This window comes from Polypterus senegalus, chromosome 7, assembly GCF_016835505.1.
Source record: "Polypterus senegalus isolate Bchr_013 chromosome 7, ASM1683550v1, whole genome shotgun sequence".
In the NCBI taxonomy this organism is placed as follows: domain Eukaryota; kingdom Metazoa; phylum Chordata; class Cladistia; order Polypteriformes; family Polypteridae; genus Polypterus; species Polypterus senegalus.
The window spans coordinates 48,738,623-48,759,487 of record NC_053160.1 but is presented as its reverse complement, the minus strand read 5'-3'; the positions used below and the strand labels follow the sequence as shown (position 1 = coordinate 48,759,487).

The window sequence follows — 20,865 nt, the reverse complement described above, 5'->3', positions numbered from 1 at the left end:
TAAAGATAACAGGTTTCATTCATCGAAGTGTTCACTACCCAAATCGGTACTCGTGAATCTAAGATGTTTAACAGGCATTCCCGGTATTAAGTTGTGGATTTGCCTGTGAATATTTAGCGGCAGTGTGTCTATGAACTTGTGGATTTTTCTGCGAGTATATGGCGGCAGCATCACAAAGTTGTTTTCGTCTAGCTGCATCAGAAAATGTAGCATGACGTCTGACACGCCTCCTTTTTACTGTTTTCTCACAGCTTGGATTGCTGCTGTCATAATCGGTTTGAGTTTTATGGTTTGTTTCAGTTACATTAGTATTTGCAGGACTTGTGTTGAAGTGACATTCGGCATCTGTCAAGCGTTGTAAGCATACAACTGGCTTCAATGGTAACTTCGCATCCAGCTTTTGAGAGTTGAAACATTCATAAACATCAAAGTGTCCACCACTCAGATCGTCACGTGTTGTTCTAAGATGTTTAAGAGGCATTGGCGATTCTCCAAAGGTGTAAAATATTTGGCCATTTCGGTACAGTTGAAAGTGACAACTGAAAAATTCAGCGGCAGCCATCTACTCATGTAGAAGCATAGGTGAAGGGCTTAAGCATTTCACTGTTATAGTGCCCCTGTGTAGTATAATTATTTCCTGTACCGTCATCAGTGAATTCTTTGGCGAACCAAGGAAAGGAATGAAGAAACAGCATCGAAGGACGGCCTTATATGGGCAAGCAGTCAATTACGTGGGAGGCGTGGGGATGGAAATACTTACACAATAACTATAATCGTAATAAATGAACAATAAAACAGTGGAGAAGCCGTGGATTAAATAAAAAGGTTGCAGTTATCAGCAGGGAGACGTGAATTCCGTGGTGAACCAAGGAAAGGAATGAAGAGACCGCAGCAAAGGACGGCCTGTCAATTACGTGGGTGGCATGGGGATGGAGGATGCAATATAGGCAGGCAGGCAGCCAAAGAAGGGAATCAAGAGACCGGAGCGACGGGCGGCCTTATATGGGCAGGCAGTCAATTACATGGGAGGCATGGTGATGGAGGACGCAACACCGCCTCACACTGCGACCGAGCTGCAGGCTATGGACGTATATATGTATGCAAGTAGGATTCAGTTATGACCGTTACACGTAGAATTTTGAAATGAAACCTGCTTAACTCTTGTAAGTAAGCTGTAAAGAATGAGCCTGCCAAATTTCAGCCTTCTACCTACACGGGAAGTTGGAGAATTAGTGATGAGTGAGTCGGTCAGTCAGTGAGGGCTTTGCCTTTTATTAGTATAGATGTGTTAGATACAGTCATATGAAAAAGTTTGGGAACCCCTCTTACTTTCTTTGGATTTTTGTTTATCATTGGCTGTGCTTTTAAAGTAGCAGCTTCCTTTTAATATATGACATGCCTTATGGAAACAGTAGTATTTCAGCAGTGACATTAAGTTTATTGGATTAACAGAAAATATGCTATATGCATCATAACAAAATTAGACAGGTGCATAAATTTGGGAACCCCAATAGAGATATTACATAAATACTTAGTTGAGCCTCCTTTTGCAAATACTGTATAACAGCCTCTAGACGCCTCCTATAGCCTTTGATGAGTGTCTGGATTCTGGATGGAGGTATTTTTCTTCCATACAAAATCTCTCCAGTTAAATTTCATGGCTGCCGAGCATGGACAGCCTGCTTCAAATCATCCCATAGACTTTAGATGATATTCAAGTCAGGGGACTGTGACAGCCATTCCAGAACATTGTACTTCTCCCTCTGCATGAATGCCTTTGTAGATTTCGAACTGTTTTTGGGTCATTGTCTTGTTTGTTTTTGTGTGCTTTTTGTTCTTACAAAATAACTCTCATCAGTCCAAAGCACTTTGTTCCAAAATGAATCTGGCTTGTCAAAATGAGTATTTGCATACAACAAGCGACTCTGTTTGTGGCGTGAGTGCAGAAAGGGCTTTTTTTTCATCACCCTGCCATACAGATATTCTTTGTGCAAATTGCGCTTAATTGTATAACGATGTACAGATACACCATCTGCAGCATGATGTTCTTGCAGGTCTTTGGAGGTGATCTGTGGGTTGGTTGTCTGTAATCATTCTCGCAATACTGCGATATGCCGCTCCTGTATTTTTCTTGGCCTGCCAGTCCTGAATTTAACAGCAACTGTGCCTGTGACCTTCCATTTCCTGATTACAATCCTTACAGTTGAAACTGACAGTTTAAACCTCTGAGAACTTTTTGTAGCCTTCCCCTAAACCATGATACTGAACAATCTTTGTTTTTTAGATCTTTTGAGAGTTGCTTTGAGGATCCCACGCTGTCCCTCTTCAGAGGAGAATCAAAGGGAAGCACAACTTGCAATTGACCACCTTAAATACCTTTTCTCATGATTGGACACACCTGTCTATGAAGTTGAAATCTTGACGAGCTAATCAAACAATTTGGTGTTGCAAGTTATCAGTATTGAGCAGTTACATGCATTCAAATCAGCAAAATTACAAGCGTACCCAAATTTTTGCACAGCTAGTTTTTCACATTTGTTTTAATTTCACACAACTAAATACTGCTTCACTAAAAATCTTTGTTTGGAAAACACCCCAGTACTCAGATGTTCCTAGGAAATGAAAGACGTTACCACTGTTATCTTTTTTTGTTGAAAGTAGAGTAAATTATTATGCAGGCTGAGAGGGGTTCCCCAACTTTTTCATATGATTGTAAGTAGGTCTCATCTACCTGAAAAAAGGTCATTCTGTCCATCTTCAGATTCCTTTTTAATTTATTGAACTTTACACACATTGAATTGAAATTATCGTAACACAGAGGGAGTGCATAGGACAAGAACAAGAAAAACCTAAAACCTATGCTCTCAATGTTTATGCAGCAACGATCTACAGAAGTATATAACATGAAATGAATTATGGATTCTTGGTGTTGTGCTAGCAGACATTCTGGTGAGAAAGTGTAAAAAATAAGACAAACATTGAATCTGGCCATTTTGAGTTACTGTAATTTGATATGGAGAAGTTGAGACACATTTAATTCTAAAGGTTCACCAAATTTCATTGATTTTAAAGTGGCTAACAGGTACCTATGTTCTTGCTGAAGTTCAGTTTGATTTATTGAAAGCCATCATGAGAGTCAAAGTTTAGTTTGTCTGACCCCTTATCTCTCACAGATTTGCCAGGGGTAACTTGGCCCTGCATTTTTCAGCTTCCTTGCCTCAGATATATGATATATTCTTTTGCCTGAAAACACTAACCATGTACTATTTACATAATCGAATTGGAATGGGAGATAAAGGGGTAGCACAGAATAAAACTGTGTTCATGTGCTATGGAAAATATGAAAGATAGTGAGTTCACAGTTCTGTGAAATAAAAAAAAAAAATCTCTTCAAATAATACATGCTATGTACAATTTTTGGCAATAAAAGGTTCATATCCTCCATGTGCTGTATTCCACAGCATGTGAACAAACTAAAGTTGTTACAAGTGCCCAAGTCACTTCTCTAATTTCTCTTACCCAGCATGAATGCCTCATGTAACCAGTGCTCTGGTATTATGGGAAAAGAATGTGTTCATGAAAACCAACAAGTACCATTTGTATATGTATCTACTATATAATAAAATCCTAAGGTCTATGTGTGCCCAATCCTTAGGAGTAATCTAATTGTTCACTTTTAGTTTGGTGTAATTAGTCAGTCTGGCTTTGGTGATGCTATGGTAAAAAGAAGTGGGAGTAAGAGATACACAAGAAGCAGTAAAGGCGTAGAAGGCTTGCTGAGAGTCTACTTCAAAGATAGGGATTATTAAAACATACAGCGAGCAAGGTGCCTTGAAATGATAGTCTGAGAAGCAGGCTTTATTTGAACATGATTGAGAGAGAAAGCACTGGTTAAGAGAGGTTCAGGCACATGAGGATGCAAAGGAAAGGCACTGACGGTACATGTACAGCAAGAAATATCAAATATTTTAAATTCTATTTCTTGTCCTTTACATGTAACAGAGCTAGTGTACTGTATGTATATAACCCTTATCCCCTTCTGCAAAAACAGTGTGTCTCTGGCCAAGTGTGACTTGTTGCCTTCTTTACTCTGCACTGGAAACAAGTTCTAAAACATTATTTGTTTTTTGAGTTAGACACGTCGAGTTTGTTGTTTTCATATTTTGAAATTCCTAAGCATTTTTGATTTTTACTGATTACATTAATATTACATAAAAGGTTGAGCTGGAGATAAACCTGACAGCAAACCGAAAACTAATGCCAAGTGATAGATCTGATTTGTAGGGCTCCTTGTATGATCTCATTTGTTAGTTTGACAATATTTTACAATTTTGCCAATATATCCAATTTTATTGCCTATTGATTGTATTTTTTGATCTGTTAAGAAGAATACATGACATTTTTTCCTTCTTTTTCTCACCCTCTCCCTGTTTTAGCAATTGGTAACATTATTAGGTCAAAATATATTTGCTGTGCTTCAACAACGAGCAGAGTAGTTGCTGTTTGTTGCTGCAACTATTCTTTTGAATCTGTTAATATAAAATGGAGTGGTTATTAAAGACAGTCTAACTCCTGCTTGCTACACCTGCTTAAAAGAGGAAAACTGGCAATCTGCAATAAAGGATGTTACATGGGTTTGTAGCCATAAATTAGGATAAATTTAACATAAAAATGTATTTCTGATATTAATTTTTTTGAACAAAACCACAGGTTCAGTTCTTTACATTTTGTGATTTGCTTTGGGATTAAACCACTTTTATCTGTTACTAATTCTTTTTTAAATATTTAGGTTTGTGTTTTAGTGAATCTATTTTTCATTTCTGGAGTTTCTGTTTCAAATAATGCAAAAAGTTTCAGGAGAATTGCCAGTTTTTGATTGGGTGATTTAAAACCGTCCATTTATAAGACAAGAGACGTCATTCATAATTTAAGAGAGAGTTTTATTTAGTTAAAAATGAATGGCTTTGGTGAAAGCCAGAGTCCTCGTTGATGAGAAATTTTATAAAATGACTTTTTCTATGCAAACCTGTATTAGTGAAATGTGTACAGATAAGGCCATTTAAAAAAAATCATTTTCTGTTTGTAATTTCAACACCAGTTAAAATTAAGAAGTTTTTTTTTCGTCATTTTTCTTTGTGGGGTGTTTTGATTTCTAGACTTTGAATGCTTGTCTTTGTAGAATTTTGAAGATTTGTTTTTGAGTAATACAATTTCTATAAACGTTCTTTCTTTCTTTCTTTTTTTTTTGTCTCATAGAACTGTTTTATAAATGTCCCTAAACCCATAGTTTAACAAAAATATAAGCATATTGATCAAATTTGTGTAGAAGTCTCTCTAACCTTAAGATAATAGGTTACTGCATCCTACAGTTTGTTGGTAACAACTTTTATAAAATCTGGTTGTCTCCATCTTAATTAATCCAAGTCATTTACAAGACTAAAGTAGAGTGATTAAAACATGAAGCAAGCTGAATAATAAAAATACGAATAATCATCTTCCTAATTATCTTCAATTGTACTCTAAAATAACCTATTTTCATCTGTTTTTTAATCTGGATACTGTCAAAAGCTTAACTGTCCACAATATAGTTTGCAGGAGTTGTACATAATAATATTGTGTGTGTTTGTGTGTGAGATTATGTAACAGTCATGAAAAGAACAAAAAGAAGATTAATAGATGGAGACAGTCCAAAAATAACACTGTCTTAGGTACATAGACGCTGTTTTTTCTTTTTGCATTATTTTTTTTCCATTTACTGAGATCTACATCTTTGGCATCTGTAATAATAATAATGGCAATAATAAAAGATTTTTGTGGACTTTTAACTGCATTTATCACAAATATTTTTCCTTGTTAAATTAAGACATTAATTGCATAAACTACAGTGTATATATAAAGATGTAATGAGAAAAAATATTGCCTAGCTTTCATTTTTTTTCAAGCCATAATAAATAAGGTTTTGAACAAAGCGTCACACATGCTGATCTTTGTGCACCACTTCACAAACCAGTTTTTGTAGGCACATAGAAGAACTATATATACTGCTGGCAAAGAAAAGTGAAGTTGAATGAAGTGCAGAAAGAGCACTTAAATAAGCTTCAGAAACTGATTGGAAATGCCAAGATAAATTAGACCATGAGTAAATGTAGTAATTAACTCCATTTATAAGGATAAGTCATTGGAGCCTATTCTTATAGAAATAGGAATAAGAAGTGTGCCTGTCTGGAATAATTGTTTTTCTAAGCTTGCAGAATTCTTCAAAAGTTCAAAGCATCCATTTCTCCAGTTTATAAGGAGGTGGAGGTGTTGGGATGGTTGAATTACTGCTGATCTTAACATAATAACCTTATAATGATGAAACTTTAAGCTTTAAAGTCACAGTAGCTTTATTCTTCTATCCTGGCTTAAAAAATATTATAGTGGATTATGAAATTAATGGGTGTTTTATTGAGCCTCTGTACTAATTACCAAATTTGAAATATTTCCAGGAAATGTTATGATCTTAGAAGATTATCAGTGACTTATTTACTTGTTTTTTTATGGTTCTTGTATGCCACTATACTTAAGCAATGTGAACCTCAGGTTTGTCCTTTTCAAATAAACATAAAGTTAAAGAAATAGCTAGTAAGGATACAGTGGGTACGGAAAGTTTTCAGACACCCTTCAATTTTTCACTCTTTGTTATATTGCAGCCATTTGCTAAAATCCTTGAAATTAATTTTTTCCCTCATTAATGTACACACAGCACCCCATATTGACAGACAAAAAAAAGAATTTTTGAAATTGTTGCAGATTTATTAAAAAAGAAAAACTTAAATATCAAATGGTCCTAAGTGTTCAGACCCTTTGCTCAGTATTTAGTAGAAGCACCCTTTTGAGCTAATACAGCCATGAGTCTTCTTGGGAAAGATGCAACAAGTTTTTCACACCTGGATTTGGGGATCCTCTGCCATTCCTCCTTGCAGATCCTCTCCAGTTCTGTCCGGTTGGATGGTAAACGTTGGTGGAAACTCATTTTTAGGTCTCTCCAGAGATGCTCAATTGGGTTTAAGTCAGGGCTCTGGCTGGGCCATTCAAGAACAGTCACAGAGTTGTTGTGAAGCCACTGCTTCGTTATTTTAGCTGTGTGTTTAGGGTCATTGTCTTGTTGGAAGGTAAACCTTCGGCCCAGTCTGAGGTCCTTAGCACTCTGGAGAAGGTTTTTGTCCAGGATATCCCTGTACTTGGCCGCATTCATCTTTCCATCAATTGCAACCAGTCGTCCTGTCCCTGCAGCTGAAAAACACCCCCATAGCATGATACTGCCACCGCCATGCTTCACTGTGGGGACTGTATTAGACAAGAGAGTTTGCTAAAAGACACCTGAAGGACTCTGAGATGGTGAGAAATAAGATTCTCTGGTCTGATGAGACCAAGATAGAACTTTTTGGCCTTAATTCTAAGCGGTATGTGTGGAGACAAACAGGCACTGCTCATCACTTGTCTAATACAGTCCCCACAGTGAAGCATGGCGGTGGCAGCATCATGCTGTGGGGGTGTTTTTCAGCTGCAGGGACAGGACGACTGGTTGCAATTGAGGGACAGATGAATGCGGCCAAGTACAGGGATATCCTGGACAAAAACCTTCTCCAGAGTGCTAAGGACCTCAGACTGGACCGAAGGTTTACCTTCCAATAAGACAATGACCCTAACTAAGCACACAGCTAAAATAACGAAGGAGTGGCTTCACAACAACTCTGTGACTGTTCTTGAATGGCCCAGCCAGAGCCCTGACTTAAATCCAATTGAGCATCTCTGGAGAGACCTAAAAATGGCTGTCCACCAACGTTTACCATCCAACCTGACAGAACTGGAGAGGATCTGCAAGGAGGAATGGCAGAGGATCCCCAAATCCAGGTGTGAAAAACTTTTTGCATCTTTCCCAAGAAGACTCATGGCTGTATTAGCTCAAAAGGGTGCTTCTACTAACGACTGAGCAAAGGGTCTGAATACTTAGGACCATGTGAAATTTCAGTTTTTCTTTTTTAATAAATCTGCAACAATTTCAAAAATTCTTTTTTGTCTGTCAATATGGGGTGCTGTGTGTACATTAATGAGGGAAAAAATTAATTTTAAATGATTTTAGCAAATTGCTGCAATATAACAAAGAGTGAAAAATTGAAGGGGGTCTGAATACTTTCCATACCCACTGTATATTATACGAAGTATAATATATCCTTGTATATAATATATCCTTATATACTTGTAGCAGTTTGCTATTTTAGCAAACTGAGGAATGAGCTCAGTACTTTTCTGTACAGTAGATTATGGTTTTCATCAAAATGTCAAAGGATTATTTTACTACATTTGGTTTGTTCTTGACCTTAATGTGCGTTTTTGAATTTTGTATTTATAATATGAACAAGTGTACAGTGTATAGCAAGTTGTTAACTCTGTTAAAGAGCTTTGTTTATTCATCACACTGTAAGCAAAATCAAATAGAAAAAGAATAAGAGAATTACACCCCACCCAAACATCGTTAAGCAAAATTACCCAAAAACCAAACACTTTACATAAAATTATTAGTAGGTTAAGAAATGAAGGTCAAATGCAATGCATATTGTTTCTTTATTTTCACCTGCAGTAATAACCTGCTTACCTAATGTATTTGTTGGACATATTGATCCGATATTCACTGTCCTTTATAGAAAATCCATTATATAATAAGTAACTGTTGGCTACTATTTATTTATTTATTTTTATTAATTTTATTACAATCCATATAAAGCAATCAAGTTTTTACAAAAAGAAAAATTGAGTTAAGAACAGATCGATCCCCACCCTGAGAGAGAGCAAGCCAAACGTGTAAATTTAAGGCTTGTGAACATATCTAAATTAATAAATTCTCTGTGCTTTATAAACTTATTTTAAAATATTACTGATTAGATCTTGCCATGTTTTGAAAAAAGTCTGTACGGATCCTAACTGAGTATTTGATTTTTTCCAATTTCAAATAATATAACACATCGGTTGCCCACTGACTTAAAAGAGGAGAGTTTGGGTTCTTCCAGTTTATCAGAATAAGTCTGCATGCCAAAAGTTTAGTGAATGCAATCACAATTTGTTTGTCTTTCTCCACTTTAAGCCCCTCTGGAAGAACCCCAAACACAGCTGTTAATGGGTTAGGAGGGATTGTGAGTCCAAGGCTGTCTGAAGGTAATTAAAATTTTTGTCCAGAATAATGTTAATTTGGTGCAGGCCCAGAACATGTGACCTAGTGAGGCTGGGACTTGGTTGCAACGCTCGAGGTTGGATCATGCCCTGGAAACATTTTGAGAGTTTTAGTCGAGACAGATGTGCTCGATATATAATTTTGAGTTGTATAATTGTATGCTTTTGCATATGGAGCTCGAGTGAATTCTCTGCATTGCTACTTTCCACTCCTTTTCTGATATATTAATTGAGAGATCTTTTCCCAGTGTCCTCTTGGATCTTTGAAAGGGAGGGATTGTAAAATGATTTTATATATTGTAGAGATGGAGTCCTTTTTCCAGCATGGATGAGGGTGCAAGATGAGGAAAATCTGGAAGGTTCTGTTTAACAAAGTTCCTGATTTGAAGATAGTGAAAGAAATGTGTAGCTGGAATGTTAAATTTGGAATGTAATTGTTCATAGGATGCAAAGACGTTGTCTATATAAAGATCTCTAAGCAAGTTAATTCCAAAATTTTTCCAGATATTAAAAACTGCATATGTTTGTTTGTGAAGGTTGAAAGAGGTGGTTCTCTTGCAGAGGTGCCACAGATAGAAGCTTCTCCGTCTTAAAATGCTTTCTACATTGGTTCCAGATTCTAAGTGAGTGGAGCACAATTGGGTTATTTGTATATTGCCGATAGCGTGTGTTTATTGGAGCACAGAGCAAGGAATACAAAGAAGTACTGCAGGATTTTACTTCTATTGCGGTCCATGCCTGTGTATGTTCTTCTATTTGTGTCCAGGTTCTTATCGCCTGTATATTTGCTGCCCAGTAATAAAACTGGAAGTTAGGTAGAGCCATGCCGCCTTCTGCCTTTTGTCTTTGTAGGGTCGCTCTTTTGATGCGTGGATGTTTTGAATTCCAAATAAATGAGGTTATTGTTGAATCTAATTGCCTAAAGAATGATTTATTAATGTATATTGGGATGTTTTGAAATAAAAAAGGAGCTTAGGAAGAATATTCATCTTAACAGTGTTAATTCTTCCAGCTAGTGTGAGATGAAGGGTTGACCATCTATGCAAGTCTTGTTTAATTTTTTCCATGCAGACGGTGAAATTTTGTTGATACAGAGCTTTATGTTTACTTTTGATGTTTACCCCTAGGTATTTAAACTGTTCTGCAATGATAAAAGGTAGGGTATCTAATCTAATATTATATGCTTGAGAATTCACTGGAAAGAGTACACTTCTATTCAGATTAATTCTGAGACCAGAGATATTTTGAAATTCTGTGAGTGCTGCTAAGACTGCAGGTACAGAATTTTCTGGGACCAAAATATACAGTACCATATCATCTGCATATAATGAAAATTTCTGTTCCAGTCCTTCTCTGCTAATCCCCTTTATCTGATCAGTATTTCGACAATGTATTGCCAGTGGTTCAATGGCAATCGCAAACAGCAGCGGTGACAAGGGCATCCTTGTCTAGTGCCACGTTCTAGTTTAAAGTAGTCTGAGCAAATGTTGTTGATGCAAACTGAAGCTTCTGGGTTAGTATACAGTAATTTAATCCATGCACAAATGTTCGGGCCAAACCCAAACTTCTCCAATGTAGTAAAAAGGTATTTCCATTCAGTCATGTCGAATGCTTTTTCTGCATCCAATGAGGCTACTATTTAAATAATTACTCTAAATGTTGTTCTTCTGCTTAGGCCATTCTATATAAGATGTATTGCTATATTTATGATTGTATGACCTATATCCTACTAAGCTTTAGTTCTTTGATTCTTATCTTTAGTAGAATTTGGAGGTTTATTCCAGAATACATTTTAGTCCTTCTACCATGCTTTATGATTATGTTGTGATTTATGTTCAAGTACAATATGCATGTTTGTTGTGAACATTAGTTCCACTTTTATCTCATTTCTCCCTGAAACACTCATTTAGTAGATTTCTGGTTTATCCAGATGACCTGTAGTAAACAAGATTCTGACTGTCTTGTTTTTTGGCAGCAGTGATTTTTTTCTTGGTGGCCTTGGATGCACATGCCTCCATTGGCATAAGGTTCTTTGTGTCTATCTGGAGTGTTGAACACGAGGGCTATATTGTGTCACTCTAGACTCTCTGCAATATTGCTGTGTTTTATAGGTCTGTTTTTATCATTTCCATGATCATCTTTTTTGTAATTTTGAATGGTTAGTTTGTACCATCCTTAAAAAAACAGACAGAATTATGTTGCTTAAACATGCCTACAAAGCACATTTTAGGACAGATTTTTCTTCTCTCACTGCTTTACTTTTGCTAAGAATTTACTAAGAATACATTTTTGAGTAATTCTTCGGCATCTTAAAAGTATTGATCTAATCTTGTTTTACTTTACTCTTGTATCTGTAATTCATGATTTACTTTTAATTTGCCAGAATTGTTCAGCATCCATTGCAATAAGCAAAATCTGTCTCCTTACTCATCAATGACAATGTAAAATAAGTGCTATATTTCTGATTTTCCTTTTATTATAGCAACTTTAAAGCCACCCAAAAAGGATACTTTTTAAAATGTTACTTACGTCATGTAGTTTGTCGTGGCAAAGAACAGTTTTTAATCTCCTGATTGTGACACATCTACTGTGGCACAGTAAACAACATCTACCGTTTATGTATAACATCATTTATAAAATAATAAATTCATTGAAAAAGGAGATCCACCCTTTTTCTACACAGGTAGAGACCATTAACAAATTAGATGAGCTGGTATGGCAATAATACTGCGCCTGAGGAAAATTTAGTCCTATGTTTATAGTACTAGAATGTTGAACCGTATATCTTGCCTGAAGAAGGGGCCTGAGTTGCCTTGAAAGCTTGCATATTGTAATCTCTTTAGTTAGCCAATAAAAGGTGTCATTTTGCTTGACTGTCCTATGTTTAGAAAGGGTATAAATATTCTTGAAATCATACAATTTTGATTTTTAGTTTTTAGCAAATTGTTCCAAGGTTTTCAATTTCATTGTTTTGATTTTGCCTAATGTACACAGTTTTTTGGATCAGCTGACAGTTACCACAGTGTGCAAAAAAACTGTCAATTTTATGTTAAGATATTTTCAGCAGTTTTTAAATGAGCATACCATTTTTACTAAAATGTCATTACTTAATGTTTCTCACTCTGTAAAAAAAGGACATCTCATTAGATGATAAAACATGATTTGAAAATTAAACTAATAGTCAAATGGAATAACAAACAAGACAAATATCTTAATAATTTTAAGTTAGTGTATTCAATTTAATATTAAATATATCATTTGGTTTGTTGTGAAGCCAGTGATAATGTAAGTTCTATAGTTAAAGAAAATAAGCATCTCTGAATTCAGTGATTTGCAACGGACATGAATCAGTTGAATTGCAGGATGCAGTTCCACATAAATTTAAATTTGATAACTTAGTTAGGAAATAGATTGATATATATCATGCATTTTATTTACTTTGCAAGAAATTTAGCTCAGGCACAAATTTAATCTGTGTATCGTTTATCATTATTATAGACTAGCAAAATACCCGCTGTTCACAGTGGAGAAGTAGTGTGTTAAACAAGTAATGAAAAAGAAAATAACGTAACATGATTGTCAATGTAATTGTTTTGTCACTGTTAAAGAGTGTTGCTGTTATATACAGGTGTGTGTGTATATATATATATATATATATATATATATATACATATATATATACATATATATATATATATACACATATATATATATATATACACATATATATATAATATATACATATATATATATATATATATATATATAATACATACATACACCCTTTGGGGTGCGAGCAGCTGTTGCCGGGGGTGCCAGAATCAATCGAGGAAGAAAAATGAAAAACATTTGTACAAAATCTTAATTGATCTATCCATTCCTAAATAATTAAATGGGCAGGCTATTTTGTATCAGTGCAATACGCTGCTTGTTAAAACGGATGACTCCTGCTCTTACGTGCACTTAGTGCTGCGGTGGGTATTATGAACTATCGTATCTGTTCAAGTTCTGTTAAAATTTTAAATATAAGTAATTTTTATTTAGTCGACAGAAATATGTTTGGTAGGAATGTAAGTTGAATTTAGTCATCATTGCATAAATTTTTCTTCACCATAGAAATTTAAAGACTAAATTCAACTTGCATTCGTACCAAAGATATTTCTGTCGATAAAATAGAACCTACTTAACTCCAAATAGAACTTGAAAAGATTTTTTTTTTTTAATCTGATCGCGCATTTAAGATCAACTTGACACGCACAACATCGAGCCTGTGAGCTATTGTGCTGAGCCTGCCTGCCTCAATAAGTGACCCTCGCTTCGCTCTTACTTTTTTACCATTCATTTAATCATGGCTAGTCGCGAAAAAATTAGAAAATGGAAGGAGGATTACACTGAGTATGGCTTTACCAAAACAATTATTAATGGCGAATAAAGTATCCATCTATACTAATAAAAGGCAAAGCCCTCACTGACTCACTCACTCACTCATCACTAATTTTCCAACTTCCCATGTAGGTAGAAGGCTGAAATTTGGCAGGCTTATTCCTTACAGCTTACTTACAAAAGTTAGGCAGGTTTCATTTTGAAATTCTACACATAACGGTCAACAACGTCCGCCATGTTGAACTTTCTTATTCATGGCCCCATCTTCACGAAATTTGGTAGGTGGCTTCCCTGCGCTAACCAAAACCGATGTACATACTTATTTCAGTGGTATGATGCCACTGTCGGCCGCCATATTGAAGTTTCCAATGTCATTAATTCTCCAACTTCCCGTGTAGGTAGAAGGCTGAAATTTGGCAGGCTCATTCCTTACAGATTACTTACAAAAGTTAAGCAGGTTTCATTTTGAAATTCTACATGTGAGGGTCATAACGGTTGACAAAGTCCGCCATGTTGAACTTGCTTATTTATTGCCCCATCTTCACAAAATTTGGTAGGCGGCTTCCCTGCGCTAACCGAAACCGATGTACGATACTTATTTCGGTGGTATGATGCCACTTTCGGCCGCCATATTGAACTTTTCAACGGTCTTTGTTACTTATGGGCCCATCTTCAAGAAATTTGGTACGCGGGTTCCCAACGTTAACTGAATCCTACTTACGTACATATATACGTCCATAGCCTGCAGCTCGGTCACCGTGTTGGCTTCCTGCCTATATAAGGCCGTCCGTCGCTCCAGTCTCTACATTCCCTTCCTTGCTTCGCCACGGGATTCAAGTCTCCCTGCTGATAACTACAGCCTTTTTATTTAATCCATGGCTTCTCCGCTGTTTTATTGTTCATTTATTACGATTATAGTTATTGTGTAGGTATTTTAGACTTACTTTACATTGTTCAGGTACACATTTCCTTTATCATTCCGACCGTACCCCCATTAACATGTCTATCGAGGTGATCACCATCGATCAAAGAACTGTCACTTACCGAGTGGTTTCCATGCCCGGAGATGGCACCGACCTTTTCCATTCTCTGTGTTACATATTGCACGGCCATATGAGGCTCACTCTTGATATCCAGAGGAATATTGTGTCTTATGTATTCAATGACTGGGACAGGTTCAAGGTGTGGACTGATGACAGTACAGGAGATAATTATACTACACAGGAGCACTATGAGTGAAATGCTTAAGCCCTTCACCTATGCATCTGCATGTGAGTTGATAGCCTCACTCACTGACTGACTCACTCACTCACACTGACTCACTCATCACTAATTCTCCAACTTCCCATGTAGGTAAAAGGCTGAAATTTGGCAGGCTCATTCCTTACAGCTTACTTACAAAAGTTAGGCAGGTTTCATTTTGAAATTCTACGCGTAACGGTCATAACGGGAACCTACTTCTGTACATATATACCGGTCATAGCCACAGCTCGGTCGCCGTGTGAGGCGAAGTTATGTCCCTCATCATCACACCCCCCACGTAATTCAGTGTCTGTCCATATAACGGCATCTGTCACTGGTAATCCAATAGAAACACTCTACCGCTAAATATTCACGGGTGAAGGGCCGAAGATGAGATGGTCAGGGTGGTGTTTGTCATAAACTCAGCTAAACTGCGAGAGAAACTTTTAAGTGCCGGGTCTTAGCTAACATTAAATAAAGCCATGGACATAGCACGACATAACACAAGCACAGCTGAGAACCTCCGATGCATGTACACCGAGCGGCTCACGTGAACTGACTGTGAACGCAGTACGCAGACAAAAAGCAACAGCTCCAAAGAGCGCTGAACAAATATCGCATTACACAATTGAGAAGGCCGCAAAAGAATATGAAGTGAGTGACGCATACAAGCATATTCATAAGTGCAGCTACTGCGGAAACAAAGCACACGGTGGAGAAAGTCAATGTCCAGCGAAAGAAAGACAGTTTAAAAAAACCCCATCCATGCAGTGTGTCATGTCTCAGATAAAGAGGAAGACTAGCTGTTTATTGATGCAGTAAGAAAGGAATCGATTAATGAAACTTGTTATCTTTACAACGGTTGACAAACACGGAATGTAACTTGAACACAACACATCCTACAAATACGAACCTGATTGAAAGAAATAATGATAATCAAATCCTTGATGACAGCAACACTCATAACATTCACAAAACAATTACATTGACAATCATGTTATGTTATTTTTAAAATGTTTCCTTTTCTTTTTTATTACTTCTTTAACACACTACTTCTCCGCTGCGAAGCGCAGGTATTTTGCTAGTAACACAAACAGATTTGACATTGGTTTTGATCTCTTCATTAAAGACCATTTTTAGCTCAGTCAAATGGTAAGAAGGATAGCAATGATGGCATGCAGGCTTTATGTCTTTCAGTTGATTTTGTAGTTTTGTTCTTTATGAGTTTCTTTTTGACCAGTGTAAATAAAAAGAAAAAAGTTAAGTTAAAAACTCAGTTTTGCTTAGTTTACTGCATAACTTTGAAAGTTGTTTTTTTCTGATCAAAAAACTCACTGTTTTGTTCAACTTATATTCTTTTGCGCATTTATACATGTGTAGCAATGCCACTTCTGTTGTGTTTTCTCTAGTGGACAGTTTGCAGTGGTGAAAAAATGCAGAGAAAAAAGAAGTGGTGTGGAGTATGCTGCAAAATTTATTAAAAAGAGGAGGAGCAAGTCTAGTCGGCGTGGTGTGACCAAAGAAGATATTGAGAGAGAAGTTAGCATTCTCAAAGAGATTCAGCACCCTAATGTCATCACTTTGCATGATGTATTTGAAAATAAAACGGATGTAATCTTAATTCTGGAATTGTGAGTATATGCTTAAAATCAATGTTTTATGTTTTTTTTTTTTCTTCAACAATTATATTGTTTAATGCAGTGGTTTACGCTTATTTTGGCTATTTTTTTTTTTAATTTAATACATTTCTCCAATAAAATAACTAAGTTTGTGTATCCCATACACAGTATCCCATAATTTGCTGCAGTTTTTTTTTCAGGTACAATTTTTTTATAAGAGTGATTAATACATTTGTATTTTCTTATGTAGTGGAGCTAAAACAGAATATACTGATGGCAGTGAGATTCCCATTTATCCTTCTTGTAAGCCAAGAAACGAAAAACAAATTAATCGGCACAATAATTGGTAGATTAACTGATTAACAATATAATTGACAGTGATAGCTTTAGTTTCAGTGCCAATCTGATTAATTCCTTGAAAGATTTCCATATCTTTATTAACTCTGCTGTGAATAACTTTTATATATTTAACACTAGAATTCCTGAAACCTACAAAAAACTTTTAATCCCAATCCACCTTCAATCCCTTTTGCACCTCTACCATCAGTGTCTTTTGTTTTGTAAATGTGTCGATCAGCACAAGCAGTAAGCAGCCTGCTGTCCCATCCCCCACCTTGATGGAGCTGAGCTCGTAGGCAAAAAGTTCTCCCAGCTCAAGCCAAGGCTCCTTATCTGCATGTGATTTGCCTGGAGTTGTATGGGGTAAATAATAAAGTATGTCGTTATTTGGAATACATGCATTTCATGTGTGTTCTGTTTCTACAAAGATCTGAGTAAATGTAGGATGAAAGGAAATGCGAGAAACACCTAAAGTAGAAACTTTTTCCATGTTATACTAATAATGACAAGAAGTGTAAATGTAGGATGAAAGGAAATGCGGGAAACATACCTAAAGTAGACACTTTTTCCATGTTATACTCATAATGACAAGAAGTGTATAATTGTGAAGACTTCAGTTCAAATATCAAATAAACATGTGCACTTTTATTCAAGAATATAACCAAAGGAAAAAAAACATTCGATTTACACGTGTCAATCAGTTAAAAACTCAAGCTCAAATGTCAATCAACGGGGAATTTACACGTATTCTTGAATGGTGCAGAGGTTAGAATTGCTCCCTTACCTAAATGGCCCGGGTTCGAGACTGGGCGCTCCATGTTTTGAGTAGTGAGCTGTTGTTATTATTATTATTTCCACAATATAATAAAAACATACATTTGATTTGAGTCTGTAACACCCGGTGTAAATTTTGGGTACTTGTAAAGGTTAGCGCTTGTTTTTTTTATTATTCAGTTTTATTCTCTTAGTGATGTTCATGTGGTACAACGAACTTGCCTCTCCCTCTTTGAGTTGAGGGCATTTATCTCCATTCTTTTCACAAGAGCAGCACTGTGCCTGATTCTTGCTCAGAACTGTTTGTTGTATCCGCAAGCAAAGATGCAATATCCCATGACCGCTATCAGACTGGACAAAGGCAGGACCATAGCAACAAACAGCTTCTTCACAGTGCTTTCGCTGGTCAATAGACTGCTGTAATGCAATGCAGCTCTACTTGGCACCATAAGTAAAATGGGACTTTCACCTGCAGCTAAAGTCACTTCAGTACGCAAGCAATTTGCCACAGTAGTGTTTAGATCTGACAGTGCCGTGCTGACGGTGTATGTACCCAAACTTTACACCGGCTGTTACAGATCAAAGGTTTCTTTTTGGCGCATACACCATCAGAGTTGCAGAGTTGCATTGCATTACAGCAGTATGCAGGAGCTTAGTGTATGAAATTTTTTTAAAGGTATAAAGAAAAAAAAATCTGAATTGACCAATTCTGGTAACATGAAATCAGTAATTTGTATTGGCCCTAAAAATTTAAAACTGATCATGTCATCCCTATTTACTACAGTTTACATTGAAGATCCTAACTTAAAATTGCAGCTCACAAGAACTGATGTATGTAATAAAAATAAATAATAGCTTGTGTATGATATATTTATTAGCTCACTCACACATAAGAACCAATCACAAGGGCAAAATTTTACTAACCCTCAAGTCAGTTTGGTTTTATCCACACAGTGGAGTCTAATATTAATCTTACCTCCTTCTAATGAGATCTCATTGTGTTTTCAGAAAAAAAAATTGTACTATTGTTTCTGTTCATCAGAGTACACTTATGAAACAAGCAAATTATTTTAAAATTCTTATGTCGGCTAAAAGACAGCCTTTAAAGAAAGGCTAAGACAATGATATCTACCAGTATATGGCTGTCTTTCATAATTATTCCATAAATCAAGAGGAAAACTCCTATGTGATGTCAAAATAATCTAATGGATCAGATCCAAGGATGTCCAAATCCTGTACCTGCAGGTGAGGGCCAAAGTCACACCTCCGTGGTCGAAACCAAGTTAATTAGCAGTAATACTCATGATAGCATAGCCAGAACACAAAATTTCCTCAGCATTAAAAAAAATGATGTTTTTAAAAATCCATTTCAGTGTCATTCTTAGGGCTGCAACTAATGATTATTTTGGTAGTTGACTAATCGTTTAATTTTTTTCCCCCCCCCGATTAGTCACAATTATTTCATGCCTGATTATTTTGATGCCTGCAACCTGTGGTTGCACATCCTGTTCTGGGCTCCAGTGCATGTCTTGCCTCATCTGCTCACCTGTGAATGTCACCCTGATGTCTCTGCATTAACACAATTAAAATGAATAACAACCAGTGAAACATTTGAATTTGAAAATAATCAGATGTTTTATATTAGTGTGACCATCACAATAAAAAAGAAATACATTAAACAATACAAACTAAACTGCACATAGTCCTTAAACAAAAAAAAGTGCATTTAACTTAACCAAAAATGGCCACTGGTGTGTCTTAAAGTCCAAAAGTTTAAGTAAAGCTTCAATTCAAATAAAATAAAACAATAATGTACAATTTATAAAAGATTCAGTTCATATACAGTGGGATGCAAAAGTTTGGGCAACCTTGTTAATAGTCATTATTTTCCTGTATAAATCGTTGGTTGTTACGATAAAAAATGTCAGTTAAATATATCATATAGGAGACACACACAGTGATATTTGAGAAGTGAAATGAAGTTTATTGGATTTACAGAAAGTGTGCAATAATTGTTCAAACAAAATAAGGCAGGTGCATACATTTGGGCGCCACGAAAAAGAAATGAAATCAATATTTAGTAGATCCGCCTTTTGCAGAAATTACAGCCTCTAAACACTTCCTGTAGGTTCCAATGAGAGTCTGGATTGTGGTTGAAGGTATTTTGGACCATTCCTCTTTACAAAACATCTCTAATTCATTCAGGTTTGATGGATTCCGAGCATGGACAGCTCTCTTTAACTCACACCACAGATTTTCAATTATATTCAGGTCTGGGGACTGAGATGGCCATTCCAGAACGTTGTACTTGTTCCTCTCCTTAGTGGAGTTTGAGCAGTGTTTCGGGTCGTTGTCTTGTTGAAAGATCCAGCCCCGGCTCAGCTTCAGCTTTGTCACTGATTCCTGGAAATTGGTCTCCAGAATCTGCTGATACTGAGTGGAATCCATGCGTCCCTCAACTTTGACAAGATTCCCAGTCCCTGCACTGGCCACACAGCCCCACAGCATGATGGAACCACCACCATATTTTACTGTAGGTAGCAGGTGTTTTCTTGGAATGCTGTGTTCTTTTTCCTCCATGCATAACGCCCCTTGTTATACCCAAATAACTCAATTTTAGTTTCATCAGTCCACAGCACCTTATTCCAAAATGAAGCTGGCTTGTCCAAATGTGCTTGAGCATACCTCAAGCGGCTCTGTTTGTGTTGTGTGTGGAGAAAAGGCTTCCTCTGCATCACTCTCACATACAGCATCTCCTTGTGTAAAGTGCGCCGAATGGTTGAACGATGCACAGTGACTCCATCTGCTGCAAGATGATGTTGTAGGTCTTTGGTGCTGGTCTGTGGGTTGACTCTTGACTGTTCTCACCAATCATCGCTTCTGTCTATCCGAAATCTTTCTTGGTCTGACACTTCGAGCCTTAACTTGAACAGAGCCTGTGGTCTTCCATTTCCTCAATATGTTCCTAGCGGAGAAAAGGCTTCCTCTGCATCATTCTCGCATACAGCATCTCCTTGTGTAAAGTGCGCCGAATGGTTGAACGATGCACAGTGACTCCATCTGCTGCAAGATGATGTTGTAGGTCTATGGTGCTGGTCTGTGGGTTGACTCTGACTGTTCTCACCATTCGTCGCTTCTGTCTATCCAAAATCTTTCTTGGTCTGACACTTCGAGCCTTAACTTGAACTGAGCCTGTGGTCTTCCATTTCCTCAATATGTTCCTAACTGTGGAAACAAACAGCTTAAATCTCTGGGACAGCTTTCTGTATCCTTCCCCTAAACCATGATGGTGAACAAT

The 20,865-nt window shown here is 36.6% G+C and overlaps 1 protein-coding gene across 1 annotated transcript in view; it reads left to right on the top strand.

The window, feature by feature from the left end:
* dapk1 (death-associated protein kinase 1) overlaps positions 1-20,865 on the top strand; it is a 198,591-nt gene that overhangs the window by 66,273 nt on the left and 111,453 nt on the right. The window contains exon 3 of the mRNA XM_039758599.1: positions 16,245-16,466. Within this exon, the coding sequence (XP_039614533.1) occupies positions 16,245-16,466 (222 nt within the window). The remainder of the gene's footprint in view (positions 1-16,244; positions 16,467-20,865) is intronic.